The sequence below is a fragment of the Priapulus caudatus genome, unplaced genomic scaffold (genome assembly GCF_000485595.1).
Source record: "Priapulus caudatus unplaced genomic scaffold, Priapulus_caudatus-5.0.1 Scaffold571, whole genome shotgun sequence".
Lineage (NCBI taxonomy): Eukaryota > Metazoa > Priapulida > Priapulimorpha > Priapulimorphida > Priapulidae > Priapulus > Priapulus caudatus.
Genome location: NW_014577632.1, coordinates 266,251 through 270,051, shown reverse-complemented (window position 1 = coordinate 270,051; position 3,801 = coordinate 266,251). Strand labels below are relative to the sequence as shown.

Here is a 3,801-nt window from a genome sequence, read left to right as displayed (position 1 = left end):
TGACAAGAATCATTTTCCCTCGCAAAGAAGCCAGTTTTGCTCGGCAAACTACACACACCATCACTCGCGCGTCGTAGCTTGTATATTTTGGCAAGGAAGCCAGTTTGTAATTGTTACATGGTTTTGGCGCATTTGATTGGTTGTTGGACATTCGGCTGTGGGAATAAATTCACCCTCAGGTTAGTGGCGGTGCATTAACTGCTCCGAGAGGTTACCAATCTAACCAGCTGATATATCCGTTACGGAAAGAAATTTCATTGTGTACAGAGATTTTGTTGCGAACATCGACACTACAAGCGAACCATGGCACAGCAACTGAGAATGCGTCTTTTCTGCCCCATTTGCAAGACGATGAAGCAAGACCTCTCCGTCCACCTACGCAGATCCTGCATGAGGAACGCGACTGAACAGGCACAGCCTAATTAAGACATTGATTTTGATATTTATGTTTGTAGTTTACAATCTGTATATTTCTTATTCGATACAGTAGACTCGCCGCCTCGCGGCGAATTGTATACACTGCTGTAATCGGTTTGGTTAAGCGTAATGTTTCATCATATTATAGCACTGAACGTGTTAAAACGGTTTGAAAGGGTGACTCAGTGCTTTAGTGCTTTTAGTGTGCAGGTTCTTAATGCCATTTGCATTATTATAGGAGATATCTGCAAGTGCGAAAGCACAGCGGAGAGAAGCCTTTGACAACTGCAATAACTCAACGATCGTCCCTTACGTCAACATTCTTGCATTGTGCAACAATGGAGTGATGACGGATCTCCAGGTGGTATCTCTTTTGCAGTCATTGGGGCATAAAGTAACAGGTCAACCTAATGCCCCCACCCCCCTTGCTAAACATACCGGCCCACCTCTATCATTGCCTGCTCCTTCAGACAATGATCCAGCTGGTAATCAGCCTGTTTCTCTAGCTTCATCTGCACTCTCAGATGAAGCCTTAATTACCAGGCTGCTCACACTGGTCCGCCAGTCCAGTTTTGTTTCAGATACAGCAAGAAACCAATCGTCCAAGGATCGTATCGGTCAGTGAGAGTGAGAATGAAGAAGTTGAGAGCAATACCATTAAGGATGCCGCCCAAAGTGATGCTGAATGGTAAGCGTTGCCTATGTTTAATACGGTTTGATTTTAATTAACACAGTAGAAGCTGTCGGGTTGTATTCAATAAACAATGATGGATGTTATGATTAATTGTTTATATTAATGAAACTAGTTTTAATGTAATTTAAATTTTCATGATGATGATTATAAAAGTCCATAATTAATTAATGTATTTGCAAAAATATTGTCTAATGAAATGCATAGTGCATGTTAATGCTTCACTTAGGACTGGTCTATTTATAGGACCCGCCCCCGGCCTGATGCACACCACCGTAATTGGTCCACCGCCGGCCGCAAGAGAATGCAGGATATGGGAATGCATAACCGTCACGACATGGAACACCTGGCTAGATTCGACGACCACCTTCGGAATGAAATAAAGCAACACAACTCCTCACAAACCATACAGGACATCGCAAGGTATGTTAGTAACAAAAGGTTCCGCTTCGAGATTTTCTCATAATCTTAATCTTAATATATAATTATTAATGATGTTTTCCATATAATATATAACATGTTAACAGTTTACAATCCTCTATAATTGGTATAATGCATGTTTTTCATTATAATGATAACTCACTATCTTCAATACATCTCTTTTTTGCAGATTCAATATGCCAATCGTCACCTGCAATGAAGTGAGGAAATTATTAGAAACTTAGCCACATTGCCGACTACCTCGCACACACGATCGACGTTGCCAACCGCCACAATGTATTCAAGGAGACCGCCAATGTGGCAAAAGCTGCTCCACTCATTGGACGCCTGGTGTAAGTGTACTTTCAAATATTTCTCAAATTAATTGACATGTTGACGAGTTGGCCAGCGGCAGTTAATGTAAGCGGGCTATAGTACTAGAGCTAAGCGGTGGTGTGGAGTGCAAACACCATTCACTACTTGTATTGTGTTCAGCAGATTGGGTTGAAAAATCTTGTCTGGCATGGCAGTAAAGGTTCCAGCTAATCCTTGGATTTTCTATATTTATTTTTTTTTTACTCACATAAAGTAAATTTATACGTCATCTTTAATTATGCATAGGGATAGTGCCTACAATCAGCTGTGTGTCATCTACCCACTCAGCCTTGATGAGAATCCACCTACAATGAAGACCTGCAAGGACATCAACCAGCAAGACGGACAACGATTCTACAATCGATGGATGTAAGAGCGAACGAAGTTGCGAGGCAAAGAACTAATCGGTTAGGCTTGAAATCATTTTTTTGACATGGACACACATGCGATGATTGATGTATCAAAACAATTAAGATATGACTATTCTGCCAACCGAAAAGGCTGGCACTTCTTTCACTTGTTTTGGGGCTAATTTGCATTGTATTAACACAGGCGCATTCCCAAGAACAACACCATCACATCACGCATTGAAGAAGCGCATGAAGAAAAAATGATGGGAGCAAAAGAAGCTAGAGGCCTACGTACTTGACCACTGGGTACCATCATTAGGAAAGCGCGGTAAAAATGTCGGGGAAGAGGCCCAATTAAAAAGGCTAGTTATAAAGCAGAAATGGCCCGGCTTAACTATATTGCTCATTTGGAAAAGGGAAGAGGGGTTAAAACCACGCGTCCATTTAGTAAAAGTGAGGTAGTGTGTGACTACCATGGGCTACTGCTTACCCATGATGAAGGTATTAAAAAACGAGAGGAAATGCAGGAGGGGACCGGTGGGTACCTGTTATTTTTCAAGAATCCATCCACTGGCCAAAAACTGTGTTAATGCCAATGATGTCTCATGCCCTTGCCATCCTCCAAACAAGGAATCCACCATTGGCCGATTAATTAACCATTCGAGAAAGTGGAGGAAAATTAATATAAAGCTTGTTTGTGTAAGTCTTGGTGAAATAACTGTTCTATTCAAAGCGACCCGTGATATTGCTGTAGATGATGAGTTGTATTTTAATTACGGTGTTAGGAAGTCCTCTTTTCATGGCGAAGGTGCAGAACTAGATTGGCTTGATGATTAGCAATACTTATACATTTCAAGTAGTGTACCCCTACATCATGCCTATTTCAGGTCTCTTTTACTTTTACTATTGTATGAATGAGTGCGTGACGGTGTGCATATGTTTACTTAGATTATCTGTATTACAATAGTTAAGATGTCTAGTACTAGGACATGTTTTGCATACATTGACATATATATGCTGATGTGTGAGCTTATATAACAGCATTACTGCTTGATAGCTTATGATTGCACATCTATATATATGTACATGCATGCTTCCGTATACTATATTTACCTGGACTGCAGTTGTGTAGTTGTGCAGTTGTGGTTCTTTGTATGAGTTAGTCATGTTTCCATTAATCGTAGCAGTGTGGGTGTTTGCTTAAATGTTGGCTGGGCAGTAGTGTATCCCTACAGCCCGGGACATTTGTGGCAACTATCGTGCACTGTTACAAATTTATTTCAGGTCTCTTTTACTTTACTATTGTATGAATGAGTCTGCATGTCCATATGTTTACTTAGATTGTCTGAATCACCGTAGTTAAGATGTCTAGTACTAGGAAATGTTTTGCATACATTGACATACAAATGCTGATGTGGGAGGTTATATGGCAGCATTACTGCATTACATTCTCATGCTTTGCAAATACTTGGTTTATATTTTCAATGGATGCTTAAGAGTTGCAATGAACATGACGTCGGAAAAATGGTGCGACAGGATGAAGACAAC

At 40.6% G+C, this 3,801-nt stretch overlaps 1 protein-coding gene across 1 annotated transcript; it reads left to right on the top strand.

Annotated features, from left to right (window-relative positions):
• The first annotated feature begins 303 nt into the window (after nt 1-303).
• LOC106811756 lies at nt 304-2,663 on the top strand. Its single transcript, XM_014815473.1, has 6 exons — nt 304-411; nt 656-781; nt 999-1,105; nt 1,355-1,531; nt 2,150-2,272; nt 2,456-2,663. The coding sequence occupies exons 1-6, from the start codon at nt 304-306 to the stop codon at nt 2,550-2,552; spliced, it is 738 nt and encodes a 245-aa protein (XP_014670959.1). The 3' UTR covers nt 2,553-2,663.
• Nucleotides 2,664-3,801: the final 1,138 nt, after the last annotated feature.

Bases quoted from the DNA above. Each gene is read 5' to 3' on its own strand.
- LOC106811756 (XM_014815473.1), top strand. From the start codon at position 304: ATGGCACAGCAACTGAGAATGCGTCTTTTCTGCCCCATTTGCAAGACG. The intron at 1,106-1,354 runs GTAAGCGTTGCC...GTCTATTTATAG, and splicing joins GCCCAAAGTGATGCTGAATG to GACCCGCCCCCGGCCTGATG. The intron at 2,273-2,455 runs GTAAGAGCGAAC...GTATTAACACAG, and splicing joins CGATTCTACAATCGATGGAT to GCGCATTCCCAAGAACAACA.